General features: G+C 47.2%; 2 protein-coding genes across 2 annotated transcripts; one reads left to right on the forward strand and one right to left on the reverse strand.

Moving 5' to 3' along the window:
• The first annotated feature begins 406 nt into the window (after positions 1 to 406).
• LONP1 (lon peptidase 1, mitochondrial) lies at positions 407 to 23,565 on the forward strand. The gene is made up of 18 exons (XM_074851293.1): positions 407 to 718; positions 4,578 to 4,666; positions 5,077 to 5,196; positions 5,705 to 5,933; positions 6,502 to 6,563; positions 7,149 to 7,278; positions 7,670 to 7,753; positions 9,444 to 9,664; positions 11,176 to 11,314; positions 13,373 to 13,551; positions 14,707 to 14,794; positions 16,208 to 16,330; positions 17,108 to 17,224; positions 17,501 to 17,641; positions 17,725 to 17,890; positions 19,097 to 19,305; positions 20,577 to 20,741; positions 23,195 to 23,565. The coding sequence occupies exons 1-18, from the start codon at positions 614 to 616 to the stop codon at positions 23,357 to 23,359; spliced, it is 2,532 nt and encodes an 843-aa protein (XP_074707394.1). The 5' UTR covers positions 407 to 613; the 3' UTR covers positions 23,360 to 23,565.
• A 910-nt stretch (positions 23,566 to 24,475) lies between these two features.
• Positions 24,476 to 27,756, reverse strand: RPL36 (ribosomal protein L36). The gene is made up of 3 exons (XM_074851350.1): positions 27,585 to 27,756; positions 25,138 to 25,272; positions 24,476 to 24,607 (listed from the first exon to the last, which is right to left on the reverse strand). The coding sequence occupies exons 1-3, from the start codon at positions 27,675 to 27,677 to the stop codon at positions 24,518 to 24,520; spliced, it is 318 nt and encodes a 105-aa protein (XP_074707451.1). The 5' UTR covers positions 27,678 to 27,756; the 3' UTR covers positions 24,476 to 24,517.

Below are 27,756 nucleotides of genomic sequence, written 5' to 3' on the forward strand. Positions count from 1 at the left end.
CCTGGGCAGCCCATTCCAACGCCCAACAGCCCCTTCTGCAAAGAAATCCTTCCTAAGAGCCAGTCTGACCCTGCCCTGGCGCAGCTTGCTGCCAGGAGAGCGCGGGTGCCGGCCGCCGCCCTTCTCCTGACCCCCCCCAGCCCCCGCGGCGCTCCCGCACGGAAGGGGCGCGGGGCCGGGGCCGGGGCGCGAACCCGCCACCCCAAGGTGGGCTCGGACGTGCGCGGCTCCACGCGCCCCTGGGCCACGCGGGCCCGGCGCTCCCCGCGCATGCGCGTCGCGGCGGGCGGGGCGGGGCGGGGGGCGGAAGTGTCGTGGGGCGCGCGCCGGCAGCATGGCGGCCGCCCGCTGCTTGCGGCTGTGCGGGCGCTGGCGGCCGGCGCTGCTGGGGCCCGCGCGGCGCCGTCTCTTGGCGGCCGCCTCCTCCGCGCTCCCCCCGGGCTCCGCGCCCCCCCCGGGCTCCGCGCCGCCGACCCGCGTCGCCTTCAGCACCGGCCCGCGATGGCACCAGCGGAGCCCCGGAGGTCTGGCGGGGGGCGACGCGCTGGAGGGCGGCGGCGGCGGCGAGGACGGGAGCGGCGGCGGGGCGGACGCTGGCGGGGCTGGGCCGGTCATGACGGCGCTGACGCCGCTGCTCGTCCCGGAGCATTTCCCCAACGTCCCTCTCATCGCCGTGACGCGCAACCCCGTCTTCCCGCGCTTCATCAAGATCATCGAGGTGAGGGGCCGCCGAGGCCGGCCCGCGCGCGGGGCTTTCCCGGGGCCGTGGGGCGGGCGATGGCCCCGGGGCGGGTTTGCAGCCCGTTGCCCCGTGTTTGCAGCTGGTTGCCCATCTCCTGGCCGTGGCCGAGAGCCCTCAGCGGGGGGGGGCACGGCGGTCTGTCGACCAGACCCCGGCGGGCGGCAGAACCGGCCTCGGCCGCACGCACAGGCCCCAGGCTGGCTCCCAGCCTCTGGTAATGCCAGGGGTGCTTTTGTCCCCAAAGCCGTACTCTGTCTCTTTACAGATTTCTTTTAATCGTACAGTACTGGGGAGGGTGGCAAGGTATGTAATGCTCTGTGGCCCTCTGCTTCTTAATGTTTGGTTCTAACCGCATAGTCTGGCCATGTTGGAATCATGTTGGGTCATACCCTACCTGGAGTGAGTACCACTGGGGTCTCTCCTGGGCTCCATCCTGTTTCACAGAATCACAGAATCATCTCGGTTGGAAGGGACCTTGAAGATCATCTAGTCCAACCGTTAACCCAGCATTGACAGATCCCAACTCCACCAGATCCCTCAGTGCTATGTCAACCCGCCTCTTGAACACCTCCAGGGATGGGGACTCCACCACCTCCCTGGGCAGCCCATTCCAACGCCTGACTACCCGTTCTGTAAAGAAATGCTTCCTAATATCCAGTCTAAACCTTCCCTGGCGCAACTTGAGGCCATTACCTCTTGTCTTATCTCTCATTACTTGGCTCAAGAGACTCATCCCCCCTCTCTGCACCCTCCTGTCAGGGAGTTGGAGAGGGCCATGAGGTCTCCCCTCAGCCTCCTCTTCTCCACACTAAACCCCCCCAGTTCCCTCAGCCGCTCCCCATCAGACCTGTGCTCCAGACCCTGCACCAGCTCCATTGCCCTTCTCTGGACACGCTCGAGTCATTCAATGGCCTTTTTGGAGTGAGGGGCCCAAAACTGAACCCACTCATCGAGGGGCAGCCTTACCAGTGCCGAGCACAGGGGTCAGATCCCTTCCCTGTCCCTGCTGGCCACGCTGTGGCTGATACAAGCCAGGATGCCATTGGCCTTCTTGGCCACCTGGGCACACTGCTGGCTCATGTTTAGCCAGCTGTCAGTCAACACCCCCAGGTCCCTCTCTGACTGGCAGCTCTCCAATGTTTAATGTCTTTGTCAGTGACCTGGAGGAGGGGATGGAGTTCACCCTCATCAAACCTGCAGATGACACCAAATTAAGGGAACAAATGGATATTCTGGAAGATCAGGCTGCCATTCAGGGCAACCTAGACATGCTGGAAGAACAGGCCAACAGGAACCTTATGGCATTCAACAAGGACAAACGCAAAGTGCTACCTCTGGGAAGGAAGCACCCCTGCAGCTGCCCAGGCTGGGGAGCAGCTCTGCAGGAATGGCCCTGTGGACCTGGTGGGAAGCTGAACATGGGCCAGCCGTGTGCCGTGGCAGCAGGCATGACCAGCAGCCTCCTGGGATGTGTTAGCAGGGACACAGCCAGTGGATCAAGGGAAGGGATTATGTCTCATTTTTCAGCACTTGTTGGACCACATTTAACTTCTATGTCCAGTTTTGATCCCCAGCAGAAGAAAGAAATCAAAAAACTGGAGCAGGTTCAGGGAAGGGCCTTCAAGCTATTTGGGGACTGGAGCCCTTGCTGTTTGAGGAGAGGCTGAAGGAACTGGGCTTCTTCAGCCTGGAGAAGAGACAGCTTGGGGGGGAACCAACAGCAGCTCCCCAGTACCTATGGGGAGGTCAGCAAGAAGATGAAGCTAGGCTCTTCATAGTGGTGCACAGCAGGAGAAGAAGAGACAATGAGCATAAATTGAAATAAGAGATTCAGATTAGCTAAAAGGAAATAATGCACTGGTGAGGCCGCACCTCGATTACTGTGTTCAGTTTTGAGCCTCTCACTACAAAAAGGACATTGAATTACTTGAGTGTGTCCAAAGACTGGATGGAGCCCAGGGAGAGTCGGGTCGACATAGCACTTAGGGACATGAGGTAGTTGGGAACTGTCAGTGTTAGGTTAATGGTTGGACTAGGTGACCTTCAAGGTCTTTTCCAACCTAGATGATTCTGTGATTCTGTGAATAGTGGATTCTTTGGGGATGGTCACAGGCTCTGGGTTTCATAGATATTGCATCAGTCAGTGACGCTGCTCTGAAGGGGGAAGGTCAGTGGTTCACACAGAAAGTCTTCCAGAGTTTGCTGTCTTCTCCGTGTTCTTTTGCTGAAGGTTGAGCAAATGTGTCCTTGGTTTAGCTTTGGGGGTTTGTGTCATAGCACCACCAACAATATTTGTGAAGGCAGCAAGCTGTGAGCTGCAAGAAGAAAGCATAAATTCCATATAGAGCAACAGTGCTGTGGTGGGAGAGAGTGCTGAGAGGTGGGGATGGTAGTCTTAAAATTTCAGAGTGTGATCCTGCCCCTCTGCACCCCTATATGTATTTTTTAAGAGCCATAAATTTGATCTTTGATATGTGACTTGAGTTCACAGGCCAGAAATACTTTATCCTCCTGAAAGGCACTAGTATTACACCAGTCTGATTTTGGAGTAAATGTAACAAGCACTGAATCAATACTCTCCTGTTCCTGTAGTCCTACTTATAACATATTATTATAATAATAATAACATTATTATATGTCTTACTTAAAATATTATTTCTACTATAGTATTTTTCTGCATGTCCTGATCTAATATGTGCAATTTTTAGTGTCTCTATAGGTGTGTTGGGGGAAGGAGAAGATTATATATTATTACGATCTTTAGGTGTGTAACCATATGACACTTTTATGTGTAAATCATTAATTTTAATGCATAGGTCAACAGTGTCTTACATAAAGATAATTGTTAAATGCTCTCTTATTCTATGAATTAATTGAGCTGCCATTTAATACTTTTATTTCCTGACAGTGTGAAGGTCTCTACAGTGAATGTGGAATTCTCAATTTTCTTCTTTCTGTAATTCTTAATTTTCTTCTTTCTGTCAATGACTGTGACACTGGCAAGCATAATGTTGCTAGACATTGTGCAAAATTAAAATAGGTATGCCAAGATTAGAATAGGCCAACAATGGTGGTATTGCTCACACTCCTCTTTCAAGACCACGCTGTTTATTGTCAGAAGCGTTGAGCAGCGCTGCTTACAGCCGTCTTTGAAAGAACACTCAGGGGTCAGCAGTGTGACTTCATGCAAAGGCAGAATTCACAAGGAGGTATTTTCTCTGTCGCTCGGTTCAGCCTGCTGTGATAACAGTTACAGTGGTGCTGGGAGATCTGCCAGGGACAGCTGTGTGGCATCCAGAGAGCAGAGGGGAGTAAAAGTGAACCAGAAAGAAATACTGGCAGGGACTCAAGTAGGCTGGTGGGTGTAGGAGAGCAACAGAGGGGGCTTTGGAGAAGAGGATTTAAACTAAGGTGGGTGAGCAGGGTTCAGACAATTGATGGGGAAGGTTGGACTAGCTCCCAGTAGGAGTGGAGAGCTGGGATGTACTGGTGTGGAAGGGGAAGGGGACAGCGATAGCAACAGAAACTCTTACAGGTGTTGTTCAAGTGACTGAGAGGTTTCTTGCTCATAAGACTCATAGATTAGGCCTGGTTTCTCCCCCTGCCTTCAAACTTGTCTTACGTGCTCAATGACTTGTTTTAAATACTCAAATTTCATGTTTCTCTCATATTCTTCCACTTTTATATTACTGTTCCCTAATGAGGGCAGACTAGAAAAATCCGAGATAAGGCTTCATAATGCAGTCGTAGGGTTTCACCATGCCTGGCCTTACACACAGAGGGTGCAAAGCTCACAGAAAATCCACCTCTGACTTCTTACCTATTGCTCTCATAGGTAAAAAATAAGAAGCTGGTTGAGCTGCTGAGGAGGAAAGTTCGTCTTGCCCAGCCTTATGCTGGTGTTTTTCTTAAAAAGGATGATAAGTAAGTCGTTTCTCTTGATCTTTTTAAAAATTTAAAAACAAGCTATTTCCATGACTAGGCTGCATTTACACTAAAAGCTGTAATCTGAAATTACCTGCCTTGGGTAGTATTATAGAAATTATGTATAGGCTTGGACCATCATCTTACTATGACAGTTTTCACTGCCACCACAGCTCTGCTAGGAGCTGGAGTCTTGCTTTAGCAAGTTATTATTTGGGAGGGAGATGAAGCATCCAGGTGGCTGAGCGATTTGGAAAGGGGCTGCATGGTGGTAACAGTGGGGATAAAGTGAAGTGTCTTTGCTCCTGAGCCCAGTTTAAAGTTCTGCAACCGTGATTGTTTCTTTCTTTTTTAATCTTACCTGCTTTCTCAAGATTCTGAATATCTACTTCAATTTTTTTCCTCAATAGCAATGAGTCTGATGTGGTGGAGGATCTGAATGAGATCTACCAGATGGGAACTTTTGTACAGATTCATGAAATGCAGGACCTTGGAGACAAGTTGCGTATGATAGTCATGGGACACCGACGGTAATTACTTGTACTTCCACTGCATCTCACCAGACTTCTTTATAGCAGATATATCCCTTTATTGTTTTCACCACGCATATGCATTCTTATACACAAAGCGTGTACGGCAAGCTTTTGCTTTGTTACCACAACGTATCCTGATAATGCTCTGGTGTCCAGCCCCAATATTCTGTGTACTATTGCAGATGTGACAGCTTAGCTGCAAAAAGGAAGAGCCAATGCATGTCGTGCTCATGTAAATTGTAATGTGATGCAAGCAAACATTCATTAAGCTGAAGTTTAGCAGTTGCTTTGACAAGTACAGTGAAGTTTAGTAATGGTGAAAAGAAAATCTCTCGAACTAATTCAAGCTGGTATTTTTGCTTTTAAAAAAAACAAAACACGTACAATGTCAAAGTTTGAAATTTTAGTTTATTCAAGATGCGACTTAGTCTCTTTTCACACTGAAGAGCTGAAATAACATATAACAGAGGGGAATTGATTGTAGCTGGTTTCTTTTGGCTTTCAGGATTCGTATAAACAAGCAACTAGAGGTGGAGCCCGAGGAGCCTGAGAACAAACAGAAGATTAGAAGGAAACAGAAGCGCTCTAAGAAAGAGGCTGAAGAGGAGCCTGGTGCAAAGGACCAAGCTGTCGAAGTGGTACTAGATCCTGTAGCTGCTTCCTCCCAGGAAGTTCTCATGGTAGAAGTAGAGAACGTGGTTCATGAAGATTTTCAGATCACAGAAGAGGTTAAAGTGAGTGAATTAATTGTACAAGGCTGGACTTGTCCTGTAGAGAGTTGTACCTATATTTCTTGCTTTAAAGGAAGAGTTCTAAAATGGGGCTGTAATTTCAGGCTTCAGAAACCAGTTCCTCCTCCTCACAGTCGCTGCGTGAGGAGATTATATGAAAATAATGATTTTTTCATTACAACAGCTCAATTCCTTAGAACTGGTCACTTCAAAAAGCTGCTGCATGAAGAGGTTGGGCTGTGCTTAAATCTGTGTAATATTCTCTATCAAACTGAGTCTTTGCTCCAATGTGACTTGAGTGGTCAACCTGATCATATCTTCTGGCCAAGAACCAGTTGAGTTTTCCGTGTGCAGGGAGCCGGCCTACAGCCCTTCTTGCCTGTCCTTGCCTCCCAGGAGGAGTAACGGCCCCCCCACCGGGTACCATGACAGCACACTGCTGCACGGGGGTGGCCAGGGCTGCATTCCTATGCTCCTGTGCTGGAGAGGTTGGGGAATGCCGTGTTTGTACTGAGGCCTTGTCTGTTCTTTCCCAGTCTTTTTGTTGATTAAATTTTTGTTGTGTTTATAGGCACTTACTGCAGAAATTGTCAAAACCATTCGGGACATCATTGCCTTGAACCCCTTGTACAGGTACGTGTTTCCCGTGCTGCCCCACTTTGGGAACAGGGTGTTCTCAGGCTGGAGCACACTGAGAGTTTCTGTTCCACTTGTCCTTTTCCTGTAATAAAGAAGAGATATTTGCTGAATCGTCATCTGGAATTTTGGTTTGGGATGTAAGCTTTATCATCCTTTGTTGGAAACAGAGGGGAAGTTTTGGAAACCTGATGTGAAACTTAGATACAAGGTAGGACGATAAGTCCTATGGTAGGTGATCTGGGTCTAAGTGAAGCTCACTGCAATAAGTGTCACGGTCTGATGTATGGAATATGGGCATAATAAGAGTCTTAGGATACTGGCACACAGAAATTTTACATAACTGTTCAGAGAGCATTTTATATATTTGGTTTTATTTATCAGCGATCATCTGATATCAAGTGATTTATGTGTTTGTTACTGAGTATTGGCTTAGTCAAATTCAGAAAAAATAATTGTTTTGCTCTGAAACTGAACTGTGTTTCATTTCTTTGCTCTGTCATAACAAGTAAATAACTCTATAAGGATACTCCCTTATGAATGTGAAAGTTTACATTTTGGGCTTTATTACCATTTTTTCAGAGAGTCCGTACTTCAGATGATGCAGGCTGGGCAACGTGTGGTAGATAACCCCATCTATCTGAGTGACATGGGTGCAGCACTAACAGGGGCAGAGTCGCAGGAACTTCAAGACATCTTGGAAGAAACCAGTGTAAGATGAAGCTTTTAACTAAAGCTATGCTAACTGAATCAAAAATACATCTGTTGTATGTCATGATTTTTTTACCAGCCTTGTACTGAGGGGACTCGAGTGCTATGTTTGATAGATTAACATCAGTGACTAGGTTCCTGTTGAAGGATATATTAAGTCATTAATAACTTGCCTTAAGGGAAAGGCTGGATGCTCTGCATTTTTGGTGGCAAATAATTTCTTTCACGCATTGGTTGCGTGCTGTGGAATTGCTACACAGTTCATCTTTCCACGTCTGAGGGTGCTGGAGAGTTCTCCCAGACAACCTGTTGGAGGCTTTTATTCTCCCTTTCTCACTGGGAGTTGACAAGAGTATCATGTCTGAAAATTCATTTTGTGTCTACTTTTCCAGATTCCCAAGCGCCTTTACAAAGCCCTTTCTCTTCTAAAGAAGGAATATGAGCTGAGCAAACTTCAGCAGCGTCTTGGAAGGGAAGTAAGTTTTTCAAGTAACAGATATCTTGTATGTATTTATATCACATCCACCACTGTGATGCTTAGCACGGCCAGTGAAGAATTTTAAAGGAAGACAATGGTACGCACTCTAAATGGAGGTTATTTTAGAGTTAAGATTTAACATTCTTCTGTTAGAAATGTGACTTTTCATGCTCAATGTAAAAATAACAAGATGTGAGGCTACAGCATCTGCTGTTCAGTTGTGTCCAAGTTGTAATTTCGTGCAAACAGGTAAATCCTAGGGAACTGCAGTTTACCAAGCATCTGTGCAAAAATACAGCACGTAATGGTGTATGTAGCATGTAAGGGTGTAAATAGCACAATGTTATTTTAAAAGACCCTCTGCTAACCACTGTGAACTGCAGTAGTTCCTGGCTGTTAGATGTTTTAATCAGAAAACAATAACTGCATCAAAATGGTAACTTAGTACATGAAGTACAAAGATTTGTGTCTACTGAGTCAAAAGTTCCTGGGTTTATTAGCTCCCAATAATTGGGGCTTTTAAAATTCATATTAAGTGCAAAATGCTTTTGGACCAGGGTGGGAATTGTTGCAGACTTCTTGAGTAAATTGGATGCGTGCGGACTGTGGGACCAGATGGGATGCACCCAAGGATGCTGAGAGGGCTTATCAGTGTCATTATTTTGTTGTCTCAATCATCTTTAAAACACTGTGGTGACTGGGGAGGTTCCTGGTAAGTGGGAGAAAGTAAATGCCATACCCATCTTCAAGAAAGAGAATCAGGGAGACTACAGACGTGTCAGCCTGCCCTCAACCCCTGGGAAGATTATGGGGAAAATCCTCCTGGAAGCCCTGTACAGGCAAATGAAGGAGGACATGATATAGAAGAGCCAGAAGGGATTGTCCAAGAGCGAACTGTGCAGCATCAACCTGATTGTCTTCTCTGATAAGAAGGCCTAGAGCACAAAGGGAGAACAATGTCTATGGTATACCTTGACATTAACAAGGCTTTGTTGTGGCCAGCCATAGTATTCTTATGACCAAATTGGGATGTTACAGACTGGAAGGATGTAGTACAGGGTGGGTGAAAAAATTGGCTAGACTAATGGGCAGAAAAGATTGTGATCAACACTATAAAGTCTAAGTGGCAGCTCGCTACTAGTGATGTCCCTCAGGGAGTCAGTAAGAGCCTCCTCAAGTTTACCATGGAGAAATTCATAGTCCCACACCTGGGTTGGAATAATCCTGTGCAACAGGACAGGCTGGGTGCCAACTGGATATAAACTAGCTTTGCAGGAAAGGACTTTGAGGCCCTGATGAGCTGACCATAAATTAGCAGTCTGTCCTTGTGGCAAGGAAGGCCAGCTGCATACTGGGCTCTATTTTCAGTTGTGTAGACAGCAGATTGAGAGAAGTGGTTATTCCCTTCTATTTGGCACTGTGGAGATCACATCTGGCTTACTCTGACCAGCTTTTGGTCTCCCCAGCATAAAGAAAACGTTGGAGCACTGAATCGTGGCCAGTGGAGGCCACCGAGATGTGGAGGGAGCTGGCGCAGTCGCTTTTTATATTAGAACATGCTGCAAATGATTTCTGAGTAGTATTTTCAGTTGCTGAGAAGGTCGTAACTGAGAAGTATGTGGAATCATTTGACGTTTGATGGGTTGTACCAGGACCAGAATAGTTACTGCATTTGTTGCTTTGTCTAGGTTGAGGAGAAGATCAAGCAAACACATCGCAAATACCTTCTCCAAGAGCAATTGAAGATCATTAAGAAAGAGCTAGGTCTGGAAAAAGAGGACAAGGATGCTATAGAAGAGAAGTTCCGTGAGCGTCTAAAGGAGCTGGTAGTGCCAAAACATGTCATGGATGTGATTGATGAAGAGTTAAACAAGTTGGGCTTGCTGGATAATCACTCCTCAGAATTCAAGTGAGTGCACGGCTGTGTCCTCTGCTGTCAGGGCTCGTTGAGAGAATGAGAGAAATCAATACAATTCTGTGAAGCTCTTACCTTAAGTGTTTCTTTTCTCTTTTTGTCATAGTTGTTTTCCCTGAATGTAGCATGTGATCACATCCTGGCTATAGGATTGTTATCCCAATCTCCTATGTTTTACTGTAGTTTACCTATTTTGATCGGTTTAGGTCTTCTCTTGCAGCCTAATGCTGTGGATAAGAACTGTGCAGTTCATTCCCCCTCAGGAAATGTGCAGTGATTCCTTCAGCCCTTGATTTTGGCTCTTCTCTCTTGTACTTAGGTGTTTTCATTAGAGAAGAGAAGCTAGTTGCTAAGTCATGACCTTGGCTAAGCTACCTGAGGTGGTCCCTGAAGTGTTGGGGCAGGGTTGGAATTGCAAAGGAGTGAATAGTTTGTGAATAATCTGTGACGTGGATTGTCAGAAACTGAGCCTGTTGTGAACATTTCTTGTCTGTCAAGGCAGTGTGTGCTGTACAGTGCAGCCCTCAGTGTACTCTTAAGCACTTTAATGTCCTGGATCTTCACTTCTAAACCAAAATATCTTTTATGGAGTAAAAGACAGTGTTTGAAGGCAGGCATGTCATTTGGATGAGAAACATCTTGATAATTATATACTAGGAGGAGGGAGGAAGTTAGGAAAGACACACTGGGCTTCACAGCCAAGATGGTACCTTTCCTTTTCTGTCAGAGTAGTAACAGCGGTAGCAAGTTTGCAGAGGAAGTACTTGGGGGGAAACGGCCAAAGATCTGTTGGTGCAGGAGTTGCTGTAGAGTGAATCCTGGGACCAAGCAGCCAAGCACGGAGGCTGTGCTGCTCGTGGTCACGATTACACACAATTTACTGTTTACTGCATCTTGCAGTCCTCCCTGTACATTTGAATCCCTGATCTGAGTACAGAGTTTTAGAACAGATGAGTGCTGCTTTTATGCACTTGCATTCTCCTCAGTAGCAGTCTGTTTAAACTGATTATCTCTACTGTTAGCTTTGGCACTAACATCCTTATCTTCCAGTCTTAAGTCTTTCTCTGTCATGTTGTACATCCAGCTGTTTTTCCTTGCTTCTGAACCAGGAGTCTTTCTTCTTTACATTGTCTTGGTTCACTGGGGGAACAGAAAACTGGTTTTCTATCTTTTTAAGTCTCATGACCTGATTCAAACATTTGACAGTAGTGCAGAGCTTACAGACAATCCTCTTGTCTTCAGGCAGGAACCAGCACACAGGGAATTTGTGTGCAAAAATCTACACCTTTGCATGGTGTGTTGGAGGTTCCTTGTCTTTGACAAGGGAATGAAGACCATAACAAAAGTTTAGCAATGACTGCCCAGATAAGGATGTTCTTTTCATAGTCTCCTTTCTCTGAGTAGTTTAAATCCCACTTGTTCTGGATGAGGTTATTTTGGAAGGCAGTGCAGGAGGACATGAGCTGGTTGTTGTCGAATCACCCGCATTTGTGTGTTTCTGTCAGTGTTACACGGAACTACTTGGACTGGCTGACATCCATCCCATGGGGTAAGTGTAGTGAGGAGAACCTGGAGCTGACCAGAGCCCAAGCCGTTCTGGAGGAGGATCATTATGGAATGGATGACGTCAAGAAGCGAATTCTGGTAAGGCAGGAATAGGCAGTGTGTCCCGTTTCACACTCTGCTTAGCATCAGGCATTTTGGATGTGTTTCAGATTTCAGGTCGTGGATCAGACAGAATGCTCCATGAAATAACAGAATGTTCTGGTGATCAGTTAATGTGTTTAATTACTTGTGGCAATGAAGGTCATATTTTGATTTCAAACCACAATACACTGTTCTGCTTCTTAATGCTAGCAAGTGAATAAGTCTCTGGATTTTAATCAGTTTGTTCAGAGACTATTAAAATGGTTCTGCTTGACTGGCAAACCTACTGTCTTTCCAAAACACGCTGAACCTCTGCTCATAACTCTGAAATTGAGGGGGGAAGCTAGCTAAGATGCACGTTTGCCTCACAACCTTTACCTACCCCCAGAGTTGTGTTGGATGCTGAAGGGTTTATAGTCTGCAATGCAGCCCTCGTAAGCAGGCAGGGTAGTTCTCAGTGTTGTGTTGTATCACAGCTTCCGTCACTTTTGCCTGGGGATGTCCTGCCTGCACTTGCTGTGGTTAGGGAAGCTCTTTTATATAAGAGTAGATACCTGCAGCAGGTTGCAACAACTTCAACAACTTGCTGTAAGAACTGCCTTCCTTTCCAGGGGGCGGGAATAGGCTCCTCCTTGTAGCCAGCCAACACATAAAAGCTGTGAAAGATAATCCCAGTGCTGGCAGGATTTGTATCGTACTGAGCAAGTGCAGGAAGGTGCCCAGCAGAGGGGAGACAGGTGCAGATCCTGACTTTGCATTAACAAATCGTGGTGAGAGCTTAGCAGAGTTGGTGAAGCTGTTGAGTGTAGCTAGCCTTCAACTCGGCCATTTCCTTCCAAGGAGGGTAGCAAAGCAGTTTCTCTTACTGTTCCCACATGCTGTTTGTAGCAGAGCTTTGTGTTACCTTGGGGACAGCCCGGATGGTACTTCAGCCACCTCAGTAACTGTTGTGCACAGAAGCTATATAGGCATCTCCTAAGCTAACAGTACAATGTCGTTATATGTAATGAATAGTAAATTCTTAGACATCCTGGGATTTTGCTTTGATTAAATTGCTTTGTTCCAGTTTCTTCTAGAAAAAGATAAAGGTTGTGATGTATCTCAATTGCTGACAGCCAAAGGGGGCTTTTCCTAGTAATGCCCAAGACTTGTGACTAAATCCTGCTATCAGATTTATTATTTCTAATGATTTATGGTCAGCCTGTTGTTGCACACTTGCAAGCAGATAACCCCTTTTGAGTATTAGTCTCTTCTGTTGCTTGTCAGCACTATTCATGCTGACTAGGCCCAGCCTTTATACAGAAATAGGTTAAGGCTTTGATTACTGATGTGATTAATTCCGCACAGAGGAGATTCCTCAGGTGTAGCAATGCAAGCAAAGCTGATGATTTTAAGGTACTGAGAAATACCTACGCAGGTTTGAGCCTTAATTAGATTGGTGCTATTGTCTTTGCATAGTACTGCTGTGGAGTTCAGTGCTGTAGGGGGAAGAGATCAAGGCTCATCTTTGCTAAATAACTGGCTGATTACAGGGGAATCACCTCTCTCTGCCCACTTGCACAGTGATTTCTCCACCATAAGCATGTGAGCAGTTGAGACTTTAGTTCTGAACCATGATCTTTTGATTTCTCAACTGCTGAGTGTTACTTAAGGGTTGCCTAGCATAGGAGTGTGAAAAGATGCAAGTTTAACTTAGCAAAGAAGTGGTACAGTAGGAGATGCTCCCATGTAGCTTGAGAGACTCGAGTGAGAACTAGAGAAGCTGGGAGAAGAACTAGAAGTCTGTCTTCCCACTCCAAGACAGTGGAGACTGCTTCTGGGGAGATAAGTACAGAGCACGAAACCCAGGGACAATGAAGTGTGTGAATAACCAGAGAGAAAAGAGATGCACCAGTACCCTTGCTTAGCTTCTCCCCTTGCCCTCCCCAGCTCCTCTGATGACCAGTTTTGTGTATGATGCTCATTTTCTAGTCATTGCTTGACCTGATAACAAATACGTTTTGGTGTTGCTGCAGTTGCCTTCTGTTCACTACTGGTGGTTCGTCTGTTCTGCAGGAATTTATAGCAGTCAGCCAGCTGCGAGGATCCACCCAGGGAAAAATTCTGTGTTTTTATGGCCCCCCTGGGGTTGGCAAAACCAGCATTGCCCGCTCCATTGCCAGAGCCCTAAACAGAGAGTACTTCCGCTTCAGTGTTGGAGGGATGACTGATGTAGCAGAAATAAAAGGACACAGGTCAGTGTAACTTGAGCAGTTTATCAATCCAGCAATTTTTACTCATGTTGTCAAAATAGGAACCTAACTGGAGTTGGACAATGTGTGTGATTTTTCATCTCTGTTCTGCCAACCCTGGCTGCCAGGAGTTGGGATAGAGGAAGAGGTGAACAGGATAGCAAAGGGTGGAGTTTGGAACATAGTTGTATTTGTGTCTCTAAGTTCAGTCGCTCTCTGCTTCTTGTGTAGGCTCATGGGAGATCTTTGAAAAGCTGCGTGAGCTACCCAAAAGCATTGGACTGATGCCAAATGCTGATTTGTGTCTGTCTATAAATGCCAGCACTGGAGAGTAGTGACCGGTTTGAACAGGGTCATTCATGTGTTCAGGTGTGGTTGAGACTTCTGAATAACCAGGAGGGAGGTGCTGCGTGAGGAAAACTTGGGAACAAGAATATTCATGGAGAGAACAAGAAGACCTGAATACAAAAATCAGCAGATCCGACCCTGCCATGGGTTTATTCCTTCCCCGTACATCTGAAAACAAACAGTGTTTTCAAACTAGGAAGAGTAGCTGTTCTGCAGTGTGAATTGAACCTGTGAGGTGCTGCCCTGTATCATACTAAAGCAGAGAGAAATGTTTCATAAACTTTTCAGGATGTTCTCTGCTTTGTGCCTCTTGGGATTCACTCTGTTACCCTCTTGCTCTGCTTCTGTGTGTTCCTGGATGCCAGTTCCCTCTAGGAGAAAGATTGTGTTTTGCTGTTTGAAGTTCGTTCCTTCAAGTGTACCTTTTGACTGACACTGATCTTTCTTTTACTCCCTCCCTCGATAGGGACAAAAAATATTCCTTTACCCAAAAACCAAGAAGTTACTATTAAAACATCTCTGTTCTCAGCCTTATCTCTTTGCTTCCTTCTTAAATTAAAAGTGGTTAAAATTAAAGATAAAAACTGCAGTCTGGGAGTATTCTGACAAAATTCATGTCTGATCTCTATTAGAAACAGACTAGGTGGGTCTTGGTGCTTGGCATGGTGATGGAGAATGCTTTTGATAGATGTGAAAGAAATACAGACTTGTTTTCCAGCAGGATATACCTGTTCATCAGTGGCACGCTGTGTTGTGTGAGGTGTGCTGTACTTTACAATGGTTCCCTAAATACAGTCTCTGGTAAAACAGGAGGACGTACGTTGGAGCAATGCCAGGAAAAATCATCCAGTGTCTGAAAAAGACCAAGACAGAGAATCCACTTATACTGATCGATGAGGTGATGTATCTGGTCTTTCTTCTAGTTTTTGCTCTTAAAAACATGTATCAATTCTTGACCCCAACAGGAAAGGTGAAGCAGTAACTCTCCTAAAAAATCCCAGGTTTTTTTATTGAAATGAGGCTGGGCACTCAAGTTCTTTGGGTGACAGGGATACCTTTGTTTTTCTCTTCCTGTAACAGACTTCAACTTTAATATTTCAGTTGTGACCTTCTCATTAAATTGCAGCTGTTTGGATCATGAGGATCCTAATGGAGCTGGCTGGATATTCAGAGGCTTCAGTAGCTCATGTGTTCCCTGCCTGGGTGTGGGTACCTCACTGTGCATGAACCACTATTGCCCACGGGATTATTAGTCACTCTCTCAGCAGGTCTAAAGCAAGACTATAAGGAGTAGGATGCTTGTAGTCAATTTGAGATCTGATCTGAGAATGAGTCAGGGCTACCAGCCTGCTGCCTTGTGGAAGAGCAAATAAGGACAGGATATGGTGGCAGGTGTTCAGAATAGACTAAAGGCCTTGCTGGCCTCCTTGTGTGCCATGCCTGGGGAAGACCAACAGCAGATGTCTTGGGAATGGTGTGGGGGACCAAGAAACTGGGTAGTGTAACCCCGTATAACGTAACCAATGAGTATCTTGATTTGAAAGGTTTTTAAACCTGTGGGTCATGGCACTTAAGTGGTGGTGGTGGTGAAGAGCCACAGTAACAAACCGCATTATGTCCATCTAGTTAATGCTACTCTTTAGGGAGAAAAAGCAGTGGAGAGGAGCCCTCTTGTGACCTCTCCTCCCGAGGACATGAACAATGCTGAAAGAGGTGACAACCATGGATGTGGTCCTGGGCAGCTGGCTCTAGGGGGCCCTGCTTGAGCAGGGGGGTTGGACAAGATGACCTCGAGAAGGCCCTACCAGCCTCAATCAGCTGATGATTCTGTGCAAGCAGCAGAGAGTCTCTAGCAGAGCTGCGATGAGTGGCTGTGTGTAGGTACTTTGAACCTTGGGCAGAGTAAGGAGAGCCTCTTAGCTTACATATTAGTGAAATGGTATAAAAGGCAGCAGCACCCTGTAGTCCTCCCACTCTAGAATAAGTATTCTGGTCTGTGACTATAGCTTAGCTTAACGAGTAGTAGCCCACTAATCTTCAATAACTCACTTTTGATTGTATGCACGCTCCCTGAGACTTCATAGTGCTTCTCTACAACACTGTAAAAGCCCCGTGTCTTTTCAGATGTGTCATGTGTTCCTGCAGTAGGATAGTGGGGACTTGGGTGAATGCACAGAAAACTGATAGACTGGTAGTGGCTGTTCATGAACGAAGACATGAAGATTTTCAGATGGAGCCTTGAATGAATCTTTGTGTGAGAATTTATTGTGGTGGGAAAGTTCTTGGAGCATTTAAAGTTTTTCTCCCATAGGTGGATAAAATAGGAAGAGGATATCAGGGGGATCCATCCTCAGCCCTTCTGGAGCTGTTGGACCCAGAACAGAACTCTAACTTCTTGGATCATTACCTTGATGTTCCTGTGGATTTATCAAAGGTATTTCTCTCTTCTGCAGAGGTGGTGGAGCTGGAATGTATGAATGCAGAGGTGTCCATGAAAAGATGCTGACGTTTTAATTGGTTGGAAAGTCAGACAGATGGGATTGAGACACAAGTGGTACAGGGCTGTCTCTGAAGGAGCTGACTTTAACCAAAGTGTCTGTACATACTTAAGAGAACACGATCACCAGCATATGTCCTGTAGCCCGAACTCCCCGTAGAGCTAGGGACACAAAGATGCGTGGTCTCAGCTAGAAAAGGCAGGAGTCTTTCTTCTATGCAGTGATTGGCAGAGTTGCTATTAAGTGAGGTGGCCTCGTGCTGCTGTCAAGCTTTTGAAATTGGTTGTGTTTACACAGTGTTGCACTTTTTGTGCAGCTTACGTTAATTGCAGAATTGGTGGATTAGAAATATATATATATATACACATAATTTGTTCACTTCTGTGCTAACTTCATAGAAGGTAGAAAAAACTTAGAAGTGAGAGCTAGATCTCCCCAGGCAAATGGTTTCCTGGTCCATATCGGACCATTCTGATTTCCCAGTTTGTGCTGGGTGTGTTTCTAAACATTTTCTAAACATTTATTTTGGGGGTAGGGAACATCCTACTACACAGTTCTAAAATCCAAAACTTTTTCTGTAATGAAAACTGGATTCCACAGAAATGATCTTGCTCCAGCCTTTCAGACAGAGAAACACAGAACTGAGGAACTATTGCTTGGAGTAAAGCAGCAGGATAATGAAAATGCTTAATAGGATCTTGTAATACTTCCAGGTACTTTTTATTTGTACTGCCAATGTCACAGAAACCATTCCAGAGCCACTGCGGGATAGAATGGAAGTGATCAATGTGTCAGGATACGTAGCAGAAGAGAAACTTGCAATTGCAGAGGTAAGAGAAACCACTGTGCTGTGATTTATGTCTGATAAAATGTTTTTGGCAGATTCAGGCTTACGTATTTACATCCAACTGTGTCCAAAAAAATTAGGTTACATGGCATTTTGGACAGAGTTTCTCTGAATTGAACACCCAATTAAAGTAACTCCATAGGCTGTGGACTCCAAAAAATGGCACTGAGCTAATAGCAGGATGAAGTTGAGTGAATTGGAAGCACCAGGCTTTTGTCACAAATCCTAACAGAAGGATGTGGGGGATTATTTCTTTCAGAGGTACTTGGTCCCTCAGGCACGAATTCTGTGTGGCTTGGATGAAAACAAAGCCAAAATCACATCAGATGTCCTGACTGTTCTCATCAAGCAGTACTGCAGAGAGAGTGGGGTGAGGAATCTGCAGAAACAAGTAGAAAAGGTGAGGGAAAGGTTTGTAACTGTTGTTACGGTGCTTCAGCCTTCTCAGCTTTTTCTACAGAAACAAATTACTGTCTCACTCAGGTATTGAGGAAATCTGCCTATAAAATTGTGAGTGGAGAAGCAGAGACGGTCCAAGTAACACCTGGAAACCTGCAGGACTTCGTAGGAAAGCCCATCTTCACTGTGGATCGCATGTATGAAACCACTCCTCCGGGAGTGGTGATGGGTCTGGCCTGGACAGCTATGGGTGAGACAAAATTCCTTTTGGCTTAATGTCTACGTTTCTGTATAGCTTTCAGAAATTCAAAGTGATAGTCAGACTGAATTTTCCCTACTGAGATGCCTTCACTGGTGAAGTTGTTCTACTGGCACCAGTAAAATCAACTTCTGTGGCCTTCTAGATCCTCACTACTTCCATGAAGAAGGGACCCTTTCTTATTCCCTTACCCAAGCTCATTTTAGCTTCAGGCCAGCATGTTTTCTCTTTATGCTCCATATCCCATATGAACCACATACATTAGGAACAGCAGTGACTAAAAGCACAAGCCTTTTCAGAGAGGACAAGACCTTGTCTGCTTCCCTAAAAGCAGGAGGTGCCATTCCGACTTGCAGCCCAGGTGAGGCATGCTGCATCCACAGAATCACAGAATCATCTAGGTTGGAAAAGACCTTGAAGATCATCCAGTCCAACCATTAACATAACATTGACAGTTCCCAACTACACCATACCCCTCTCTCTTCGTGCTGCATCCCTCTCTCTTCGTGCTGCATCCCTCTCTCTTCGTGCTGCATCCCTCTCTCTTCGTGCTGCATCCCTCTCTCTTCGTGCTGCATCCCTCTCTCTTCGTGCTGCATCTCTCCAGTGATGTTGCACCACTGACCTGGCTTTTGATGTCAAGGGCAGATACAGGTATTCCACCACTCTGTTGGGCTAGTTACCATTCAGTGGATTACTCTCCTAGTAATTCAGGGGCTTATGTGCACCACAGTATGGAAATAGAGCACACAGCAAAGGATATGACCTCTGCATACTGCTGAAGTAGTTAAGAGGGAAAAGATCAGTACAGTGGAGAAGGTAAGTAGATGCCTGATACAGGGAAGCTGAACTGGCTAGAGGTGTGTTATGGTATGGGCTCATCTTTTTGGCTAAAAAGAGCCTGAAACCATTATAAGAACTGGTTATTTCCACTAACTAGGGGTTGCATCTGTATTGGTGGAGTGTGAAGTCCAAAGAAGCAGTGGGTGGAGACTGTCAGTGCAGCGCTGTTGAGCTTTCTAGCCAGCCTTCCTGAAGGGATCTGGAGAGCAGGTTTCAACTGCTCTTTACCCAAGAACTAGTGTCTCTGATACACAGCCCCAGTTCCAAGTTCCTGACATTGCTTCTGCATCACCTAAACCTGGATTGATTTTCCTTTACATTTTCTCAGGATGTTGTTTTTCTTTTCTTTCTTAGGAGGGTCCACTCTGTTTGTTGAAACATCTCTGAAGCGACCCAAAGACAAGGAGAACAAGGATGGGTCCCTTGAAGTAACAGGGCAACTGGGAGATGTAATGAAAGAGAGTGCTAAAATAGCTTACACGTTTGCAAGAGCCTTTCTGATGCAGAAGGACCCCAACAATGACTTTCTTGTGTCTTCCCATATCCACTTGCATGTGCCAGAGGTAAATTGATGCAGAATTCACAGGGCATGCACAGCAGCTGGGCTGGTTTGCTCCCCTAGACATGAGGCTGGAAAGCATTTCGTTTGTCCCCGTGTTGTGCAGAATGCCACTTTTTAGCAGTAAAACCTTGAAAAGAAGACATTTTCCTCAGGATCCTGTGAAAGCATTCTTAGCTACGTTTCCATTCCTTTCTGCAGCAAGCATGTGGTGAGAATACAGGGGCTTGGATAATGCTGTAAGGAATCCCAGTGTAGCTGTTGGCCCTGTTGTGCAGGTGGGGAAACTGTGGCACAGAGATAAGTATTTTGGATAAAAGCTTGTATGCGGCTACAAGGAAACCAAAAGTTGGGTCTCTGTGTTACCAGGCCTTCATGAAGGCCTCAGATCCTTTACACATAATTGAAAATATTACTCTTGGTCTCTGTGCCACGGTTCCTAGTCCATACAATGGCAGTGACTGCACTTTTCTAGTGTCTGGGACTGGAAATAAATGCACACAGTGCTCAGAGGGGCTCATACACTGTGTAACAGGCTTGGGCAGGTGCTTTACTAAAGACAAATTTTGTGCTCTGTGTCCAAGCTTTGCTTCTGAACTATTGCATGCTTTAACCTGGTCTACAGTCCTTGTTGCAGCTTGCTCTGTCTGTCCAGGTACTTGGCTGTAACTTGTGTGGTTGTTTCCTGGAGGATCAGAAAACAGCAGACATTGTCTCTACTCCCTCTCAAACATGCATTTCTTCTGCTCTTACCTCAGGGATCTGTTTGATCTCCAATAAATCCAGACTGTCACTAGTTTAGGCCTGGATTTTGTTGGGCTTTCTAAACCGAATGATCTTCTCTGCCTTGAATGATTTTCAGTATTGTCCTCCACTATTTTGTGTCTCTTGATGCTCTCTTCCCTTGTGATGCTGACCACTGATACTTGTTTCCATGGTTGGCTTAGGTCAACAAAAACCTTCAAAGCACTTGTGCTCTGGTTTTTGCTCATGTTACTTATTCAAAGTCCTGAGCCTGATGAGTATTACAGTGGCATCAGGCCAGAAACCAACTTGTAGACTCATGGATTATTCTTCCTGAATAAGGTGAGGACTGACCTGGTTGTTAATAGATCAGCCAGTTCAAATAGCAGGATTCCATCAGTGACACTTTCACAAAAACCTGAGTGAGACTCTGTGAAACTGGGGCCACGTTAAAACAGCAACAACAAAAGTGATGCCTAGCTTTGCTACTCTTTGAGCTAAAGGCAGGGGGGTTGTGCTTTTTTTTAACAGGGAGCAACACCAAAGGACGGACCAAGTGCAGGGTGTACGATAGTGACAGCTTTGCTATCGCTGGCCATGAATTGCCCTGTGAGACAGAATGTGGCCATGACTGGGGAGGTGTCATTAACTGGAAAAATTCTTCCTGTTGGTGGAATCAAGGAGAAGACTATTGCGGTAAGAGCTCTTCCCTTGTCTCCATGTATCATCTGTGGGAGAGAGCCCTGCTTTGGGCTCAGCAGGGACTGGGACAGCCAGAGTGATTGCTCCTGTAGCAGGAGAGGCAACGATTCAACATTCCCTGTGGGGGAACGTGGGAATCTTGCCTGTGTCTCTGCCTGTGAGGAAGGAGATGGGACCCCAGGCTTTGTGCCAGGGCATCTGTGTTGATCTAGTTACTTACTAGACTGGTGGAATTAGGGGTGGAAGGTATCATCTGGCTATTAAAGCTGTTTTACCTACCACAGACTGGGATGGGCCAATAATCTGTGCTGGGTTGAAGTGCCTGTTCAAGGAGGGCATCCAGTGAGATTTAATGTATCCGTAAAATGTCGTCGTTAGCATTAAGGCTCTGTTCCCTAATGTGGGGTTTGAGCCCGGAGGGCAACTGAGCACCATGCAGCTGTTTACTCACTCCTTTCCCACCCCCTCCACCCCACCCAGCGCTGGGAGGGAGGAAGAATGAAACAAAAGACTCTGGAATCAAGATAAGGACAGGGAGGGGTTGCTCACCTTTAAGGGTCACAGGCAAAAACCCGGCTCATTGGGGGAAGACAAAGGATGTCGCTTCAATTCAAAACACTAATGATAACGACACTTAACAGACAGAATGGGACACTAAGAAGCTCCCCCCACCCCTCCCTTCTTCCCAGGCTCAGTTTTGTTCCCGATATTTCTACCTCCTCCCCCAGTGGCACAGGGGCAGGGGATGGGGGGTGCAGTCACTCTGCTGCCTCTTCCTCCAGGCGGGGGGAAGCACTATTCTGCATTTTCCCCCCAGCTCCGCGTGTTCCCCTCTCATGGCAGACACTCCTCCAGAGACTCTCTCTGCTGAGTCCTCCCCATGGGATGCATTCTTTTCGAGATGCTCTGGCATGGGTCATCCCCACGCGTTGCACCTCCCTGTGCTGAACTACAACCGGGGGGGGGGGGCTGCTCCTTCCCACATAGTCCTGGCCTAGCGCAGCTGCCTGCTCCGCTGCGGGCGCCTCCACAGGCAGATCTCTGCTCCTCCCGTGACCCCCACGGGTGTCAGGGGGCGGCCCTGCCCTCTCACTACGGGATACAGGGGGGCTCTCAGCTCCAGCATACCTTCCCCCCTTCCTCCTCCTTCCTTCCACTGACCTCGGTGTTTGCACCGGTGTCCTCCTCTTGTCCTCAAAGTCCCCACCCCCTCTCAGGTTTCCCTTCTTAAATACATTATGGCAGAGGTGCAGCCACCATCGCCCAGCTGGCTCAGCCTTGGCCACAGGTGGGTCCAGCTTGGAGCCAGGAGAGGGGAGGAACTTTCCAGAAGCTTCTTAGAGGGGGCCACTGCTGTAGCCCCCTCCCCTGCTACCAAAAACCCTGCCACACAAACCCAGCACACCCAGTTCCAGTTCGAATTTGTCTGACTTAAAATTTCAGACAGCCCTATGGTTTTGTGTTTTATATGGAAAGAACTTCTAGTGTGTTGCATTTTCCCCTGTTCAAGCTACTTCATTTTTATTTTTTTTTTAAGTAAGCTGTATAAACTGAGTTCTCTGAAGCACTCTTGCAAGCACTGGATTTATAGTGGTGCTTGCTCTTTTGGTTTCAACCCTTCGCAGTTTTCAGAATTTTTTTCAACCATTTGAATCTCTCCGTACTTTCCTCTGTACAGCTCCTGCCTACATCAGCCCTGCATCATCCCCATTTTTCTGTCTTCAAGAAAAGCTCTTTTGGCAGCCTGTTGAGCTGGAGCTTCACATCAGTGTTCTTCCCCAAATCTGTTTGGGCTACAGTCTTGTGCAGTGTGATTCCTTTTCTTTGTGTGGCTTTAAAATGGGTAATTTTGCATTTTGTTTTGTGGTAGTCACTTCAGGAGGACTAACGTATGATAGAGAGATGTCTGGGAGTGGCCACACAGGGATAAATGCAGGATCACCCACGAAGTGAGCGGGTACAAACCTGCCACTCGATGAGGGGGCCCCGCTTTCTGTGCTCCTCCTGGCACAACGTCCTCTCAGAAGGTTCTGTACAGTGGTGCTGTGGGTCACATGTATTGATGTGATGGGTTGGTCTGGTAAGCTGTTCCTAATTCTTCCTTTGATTTTAGGGTTTATCCTCACCCAAGTTGGAACAGACTTTTAAAACTGTAAAATAGTACAAATTCTTAACAATCCCCCAATATGCTGACAGGGTCCTACTAAAATACCTCCCACTTCAGCTGAGAAGGTGGGACTGGAGAGCGTGTTTTGGGGACTTAGGGAGGTCTAGAACATGATCCATCCTTAGTGGCCTCTGTAATGCCCTTGCTGCTCTCCAGAGTAAAGCCAGATCATGCTCCTAAATAACTGTTCTTGTTCTTCCTTTCTAAAATGGGAGAGTGTGTTTCCAGTAGATTGGATTTCTAGGACTCAACAGACTGCGTAACTTTTTTTTCCCCACAGGCGAAGAGGGCGGGTGTTACCTGCATCATTCTGCCATCAGAGAATAAAAAGGATTATTACGACCTTGCTGGATTCATTACAGAAGGACTGGAAGTGCATTTTGTCGAGCACTACAAAGAGGTATTTGATATAGCATTTTCAAAGCTGGATTCTGCTGGAGGATGATGTTCAACAACCTGATGACTGGAAGGTGATCTGTCCCTTAATGCCCAGCCACCACCCGGAACTGGGGTGACCTGGGGACAACGGAGCTATTGCTGCTGCGCAGCTGCTGAAATGAATTATGGCTTGGCTAGAATAAAGTATTTCTCACTCTTTAATACTGAATTATGATCCATGTTAAGTATTTACAATAAAATCGTGAAATTTTACTTAAAGAATGTGAATGTTATCAGCCACCATGGACACGGTTCTCCATATTAAACCACAGGTCAATACCATCAGAAACAAGGCCAGGCTTAAAGAGAGAGCAGGCCTGGACAGAAGAGCAGTGTGCTCGTATCAGCAGTTAGCACTGCATTCCACCAGAGACTGGCGGTGCTACCGCAGCAGCTGTGTTATGTTCACTGAGTACGGAATTCAGTATCTTAGCATCACTGTTGTACATCAATAAACACAGGCTTGGGCCAGAGAACTTGAGTACTTCATCTTGTGGCAAATGCTAGAAAAAACAGATTGAAATAGGGAATTGTAGTTACATAAAGTCTAGTTGAAATTCTTTCCTTTTGCAGGAAGAACAGGCCTTGTCCTGTCTCACAGCAAGGCAGCCCTTAGTGGAGAGTAAATAATCCTGCTGAAATTCAGGGAGCTCTAAACGACTGCAATTCTCACATAATTTGATAATGCACTGCAGAAAGTAGGGTGTGAATGGAGGGTGCAAGGGGGATACCAGCAGGAAAAGCTGCACAAGGAACATGTGCCATGGGGAAGGAGTGCAGAGTTGTTACTATTTCAACAGCAATTTTTGTCCGCTGACTTCTACCACCATCTAGGGCTGGAGACAGGCTGGGAGGTGGAAGGTATCACAGCCTTAGCTGCTGCAGAGGCTTCCCCATCCTGAGAAAGGCTAGTTCCGTGAGGTCTGGAGGAGGAAGAGGATTCCCCTCTAGAATTTATCACAGGCCAGTACCAGCAACTCCAGTATCAGCATCTCCAGCTTCAGGTAAAAGAAAATAGTGATGGAGTTTCTGGATTAGTGCAGTTCAGGGCCCCCTCAGCACCCCCAGGAGCACCCCATTCCTACCGGCTGAAGCAGATGTTCCATCAACAGTCACGACACTGTTTTTGTGAGAAAGGACTTTATTGAGTTACACACTGTACGACTCAATCCTTCTTTGCAGCAGCTTTCCTCATGGCTGCCAGGACGTTACTGAGTTCTTCCCGCTTTCGCTTGGCCCGGATGTGAGTGCCCACCTGCAGGGGAGAGAGCAGGGCAGTCATCCCTTCCCCGCTGCTTCAGGCAGGAGACTGCTTTACTCAGAAGGCAGAGTCCTGCTAAACATGGACTTGAACCCCATCCACCTCGACTGGCCAGCCAGGAGCTACTTGCCATCACATCCCAGTAGTACTTGGGGCAAGGTGGAAGCTGCTTTCAGCTGACACAGCTGCTCTCAATAAACCCCGTTTCAAGTCACCTGGTTACAGGTACCCAACCTCCATCAGTATCACTCTCCTCCTCCCCACACCAGATATGCAAATAATGCAAAAATAGCAAGGCAAGCCTGGATTCCTGTAGCTCAGGGCTTTTAGCAAATTTCCTTCACATCCCTCTCCCACCCAACCCAAGAAGCATTTCCCTCCACTCCCACAGATTAGACCAGTAACTTCCCAAACTGCAAAAAGAGAATTAATTAAAAACCAAAGTGTCTCTAGGGAAGGGCAGAAAACAAAGTTAACTACAGCCGAGTTTTTGGCATCCTCACCAAGATGTTGGATTGACCTACCCGTTTCTTTATGAACTTCAGAGCACGTTTATCTTTGGAAACTTTCAGCAACTCCATAGCACGTCTCTCATAGGGCGCAAAGCCACAGACTTCCCTGATCATGTCTCGCACAAACTTCGTGTGTTTGGTCAGGCGCTATAGGAAGGGGGGGTGGGAAGAAGAAAAATATATGAATCACATTGAATGTAGGTGCTGATTTACCCACGGACTGCAGAGGGTTGTGGCAAACTGGGCTAATGCTTATGCTATCGGCGCGTCCCAAGGAAGTCCGATCCCCGGGAGGTGCTGTGCAGCACAGTGATCTCCAGGAGACACGCTACTTGCTTTTCCTTTTAGCCACAGTATTGGCTATTTTGCACATTTGCATGCACCAACGTTTTCTAAAAAAAGCAGGACCATTAGATAGCCGGGTTTGCATTGCTACACATCTCAACCACCACATCGAAACACAGCATTTAATCAAAGTGGGATAAAAGATGCAATATGCATTAACCTCTCGTGTTAACACACACATTCATTGCACCTGGGTAACTCCCAATATTTGTCATTATTGGGAAGTTTGGGGGGGGACAGCTGTAGCTGTTACTAAGAGAAGCAGAGTAGAAGGGACTTCAGAAGTCACCCAGCCTATCTTCTATGTCACTGTGTGCTGGTTTTGCCTGGGATAGAGTTAATTTTCTTCATAGTAGCTGGTACGGGTCTTTGGTTTGGATTTGTGCTGGAAACAGTGTTGAGAATACAGGAATGTTTTTGTCACCACTGAGCGCTGCTTACACAGAGTCGAGGCCTTTTCTGCTTCTCGCCCCACCAGTGAGCAGGCTGGGGGTGCACAATTCGGGAGGGGACACAGCCAGGACAGCTGACCCCGGGGATGTCCCAGACCATATGACATCGTGCTCAGCACCTCACGCTGGGGAAGGAGGGGGGCGGAATGGGGGTGGGACATTCCGAGTGATGGCATTTGTCTTCCCAAGTCACCATTCCGCGTGATGGAGCCTGGCTTTCCTGGAGATGGCTGAACACCCACCGGGGACGTGGTGAATAAATTCCCTGTTTTGCTTGGCTTGCATGCACGGCTTTTGCTTTACCTATTAAACCATCTTTATCTCGACCCATGAGTTTTCTCACTTCTGCTCTTCCAAATCGCTCGCCCATCCCGACGCAGGGGAAGTGAGCAAGCAGCTGGGTGGGGCTTAGTTGCCAGTTAAACCACGACACGCTGATAAATGAATTTAAGCTGCAGTTGAAATGCATTTTATTCTTCCATTACAGATACCAATTCTCCTATAACCAGCTAGTTCACTCCACAGCCACCTTCACAAGTTTAGTAACTTTCCATGATCTAAGCCCCCACTCCATATGTAACATCACCAGCTTTCTCAACCCTTAAAACTGCTTTCCTGCAGGTTTTCTGTGGGTCCCAGTCAGTGCAGTTCGGGGCCAAACAGCACTTTGCACCCCTGAGACCAGGAGTGGAGGAGACCCATGAAGGACACAGTTCTGCAAACCAGAAAGGTAACATTCAACCCCTACACAACTGCTGCTGCACACAGTCACCCATCTCGGATTTAGCCAGTCTTACACCTCCAGTTAAGCCTTCTGGGGAAGGGCATGGAGAATAAATCCTGTGAGGAGAGATTGAAGGAGCTGGGACTGTTCAGTGTGAGGAGGAGAAGGCTGAGGGGAGACTCATCACTCTACAGCTCCCTGAAAGGACGTTGTAGAGAGGTTGGTGCTGGTCTCTTCTCCCAGGGAATTAGTGACAGAACAAGAGGGAACGGCTTTAAACTGCAACAGGGGAGGTTCAGACTGGACAGGAGGAAAAAATGTTTCCCAGCAAGAGTGGTCAGAGAGTGGAATAGGCTGCTCAGGGAGGGGGTGGAGTCCCCATCCCTGGGTGTGTTTAAGGGTCGTTTGGATGAGCTGTTGGGGGATGTGGGGTAGGGGAGAACTTTGTAGAGTCGGGCTGATGGTTGGACTCGATGATCCCAAGGGTCTTGTCCAACCTGAATGATTCAGTGATTCGGGTTTGGCGGCAAAGCAGCAGCCTGCAAGTGCCCCCCACCGCCAAGCCACCCCCGCCACGCCATCCCCAGGCGGTGCGCGGAGTCAGCGCCTTCCCGTCTCTCCTCGGCAGCCGGGGAAGAAACCGAGCTGCGGCACCGCACGCCCCTAACACGGTCCTGAGCCGGTGCCAACCGCGGCCCATCCCTCCCAGCCGCCCTCCCTCCACCCCGCGGGACGGCGGCGGCGCCGGGCACACGACCGCAGAACGCGGTGCGCGCCCCAGGAGCGACAGGCCCCCGCCCGGCACCCCCGGCGGGCTCCGGAGGGGCCGCGGAACGGCGGGGAGCGACAGGCCCCCGGCGGGCTCCCCAGGGGCCGCAGAACGGCGGCTGCCGGCAGCGCCTCTCCCGGGGCCCGGCCCTCGCCCGCCCCATACTCACCCCGCGGCGGCGGCACTGCCTGGGCTTGGAGACGTTCTTGGTCACCTTGTAGCCCTTGTTGAGGCCCACGGCCATGGGGTAGCGGATCGCCATGGCTGCCGATGGACACGGATGCCGGCGCCCGCCCTGTCCCGCCGATGGCGCCGCAGCAGAAGGAGGCAGCGCGGGGGAC

This window comes from Strix uralensis, chromosome 27, assembly GCF_047716275.1.
Source record: "Strix uralensis isolate ZFMK-TIS-50842 chromosome 27, bStrUra1, whole genome shotgun sequence".
NCBI lineage: Eukaryota > Metazoa > Chordata > Aves > Strigiformes > Strigidae > Strix > Strix uralensis.